Source organism: Crocodylus porosus, unplaced genomic scaffold (genome assembly GCF_001723895.1).
Source record: "Crocodylus porosus isolate Cpor-Errol unplaced genomic scaffold, CroPor_comp1, whole genome shotgun sequence".
In the NCBI taxonomy this organism is placed as follows: Eukaryota; Metazoa; Chordata; order Crocodylia; family Crocodylidae; genus Crocodylus; species Crocodylus porosus.
Window position 1 is genome coordinate 14,941,126 of NW_017728915.1, and position 1,998 is coordinate 14,943,123.

At 63.1% G+C, this 1,998-nt stretch overlaps 1 protein-coding gene and 1 long non-coding RNA gene across 5 annotated transcripts in view; one reads left to right on the top strand and one right to left on the bottom strand.

Annotated features, from left to right (window-relative positions):
- LOC109310527 overlaps positions 1-759 on the bottom strand; it is a 5,604-nt gene extending 4,845 nt beyond the window's left edge. Inside the window, exon 1 of the long non-coding RNA XR_002101238.1 lies at positions 606-759. This is a non-coding gene — a long non-coding RNA (uncharacterized LOC109310527). The remainder of the gene's footprint in view (positions 1-605) is intronic.
- The window catches only part of SALL1 (spalt like transcription factor 1), a 15,623-nt gene continuing 13,705 nt past the window's right edge, over positions 81-1,998 (top strand). The window contains exons 1-2 of one of the 4 annotated variants that reach the window (XM_019535735.1): positions 81-318; positions 1,253-1,345. In XM_019535735.1, coding sequence (XP_019391280.1) covers positions 1,270-1,345 — 76 coding nt within the window. In that variant the 5' untranslated portion in view covers positions 81-318; positions 1,253-1,269. The other 3 variants (XM_019535733.1, XM_019535734.1, XM_019535732.1) reach the window with 3 other exon arrangements.

A 1,998-nucleotide genomic window follows, 5' to 3' on the forward strand; every position in this document is an offset into this window, starting at 1 on the left:
GCCGCCAAGGAAAGCAGAAGTGAGCTGTGACTTGGCCCGGGGAGAGAGAAGGGGGAGGAGGAGGAGGAGGAGGAGGAGGAGGAGAAGCTGCGCGGAAACGTGTAAAGTCGGCCGCAGCCCCCGCCCCGCGGTCCCCGCGCGGAGCCCGGCCGAGAGCTCCGGGGAGATGAGTCGCTTCGTTTCCGCCTCCCCCGGAGATTGACTCCGGCCCCAGCCAACCCGGGCCGCGGCGGGGGGAGGAGCCCGCGCCCCGCCTTATCAGCCTGGCCCCGCGGCTCCCAAAAACTTTGCAGTAATTGTCCTGGGAATGCGCGCGAGGTAAAGCGGCGGCCCGTCCTCCGCGCGGCGCCGCGCCGCGATCTGTGCCGGGCCGGGGGCAGGGGCAGGGGCAGGCGAGAGGCAGCGCGGGGGCGGCAGGGGGGTGGGGGGAGGATCTTTATTTGCAAAGCGCCCAGAAAAACTTTTTGCAGCTGCAGCAGCAGGGCTGGGAATAATGCAGTCGCAGGCAGAGGCGGGGACACTGGGATCTAGCTGGGCAAGGTACAATTTATGCCTGGGAAACGTGAACATAACAGTTGAAGAGAAGAAAAAAAAAAAAAGCTCACCAGAAAATACCACTGAAAAGTTTCCCCCCCTCCCCCCTCCGCTTCCCGGGCGGCAGGAGGGGAGCGGTGACTTCCCAACGCCCGGGAGAGGTGCTCCGCGCCGCGCCGGGGCTGCTCCGGGCTCTCGCCGGGGTCGGGATGTTTCTCTTCCCCGATCCCTTGTTGGTTCCCCGTGCGGACACTTCTCGTTGCCCTTTTGCAGAAAGAAAAATGGGGAGAGCCCGGGACAGCAGCGAGCGGCCGGGCCGGAGGGCGGGGGGGAGACACATTCCTATAGTAACAGGGATGGCGTGATACAGTCCCAGCTGGTTGCTAAGAGGGTTAAACTGTATCCAAACAGCTTTGGGGAAATCCAGCCCCTTCTCCTGCCACATGGATCGACTCATTGGGTGGGAGCTGCAGAGAGACAAGGGTCTCCAGCAAATCAGCGCCTAATTGATTAAGGCGAGCTGGTTTGAATAGAGCTGGCCATGTGCCAATCGCCTTTCAAAGAGCCCCTCTATGATTAATCGCAATGCATTATTGATAATCATAATTATAGCAGGACACATGCGCGGTGCGCGGAGGACCGGGCGGGCTGGGGGGGGAGGCTCGATTTCCGTAATTTTGAGAAGATTTTTTTTTAGTAATTTTTTATTCTGCCCCAGCTGATGTTTGAGCCAGCATGTCGCGGAGGAAGCAGGCGAAGCCTCAGCATTTCCAGTCCGACCCCGATCTGGCCTTATTACCCCAGCGAAATGGTGAGTTCCCCTCTGCTCCCGCACACATTTTAACACAACGCGCGCACAAAATAGATCAACTTACCCTGGCCGAGAGCGGGGAGCTGCGCCGGGGCAGGCAAGGCTGGGCTGGGCTGGGCTGGAGCCGCCGGACTTGGGAGCGGGGGGTGGTTTTTTCTTTCTTTTTGTCTTTTTTTTTTTTGTCTTTGTTTTTTTTTGGATCTTCTTGTGCTCGTTGGGTTGTTTGAGTTGAACACGTTTCGTGTCGGGCTGTTGCTTTCCCTCCGCTCCTGGCGGCCGTGCGATGCGAGCCCAGAGGCGGCGGCGGGCTCCCCACGGCCCCCCCGGTCCCCGGGACGCGGCGCCCTGAGCCCACGCCCGCGTGCGGGGGACGTGCCGGCGCCTCGCCCGCTGCAGCCCCGCAGCCCGGGCAGCGCTCGCCTCGCGGGCCGTGTGTGCGTGTTGGGGCTGGGGTGTCGCTCCTCGGAAAGTTTGCAGCCAGAAGTGCGCCTGCTGCTCCTGGCGCCGGCTCCGTGCTCGGCCCGGGGAGCTGCGCTCGCTGCTCGGCCTTGGGCTTTCGTGTGTTGTCCCTGGCGGGGCGGGGGCCGTGCCCTGCCCTACCTGTGCCTGCGTGCGCCGGGCAGGGGCAGGGGCAGGCCCGCGCCGGAGCCTCC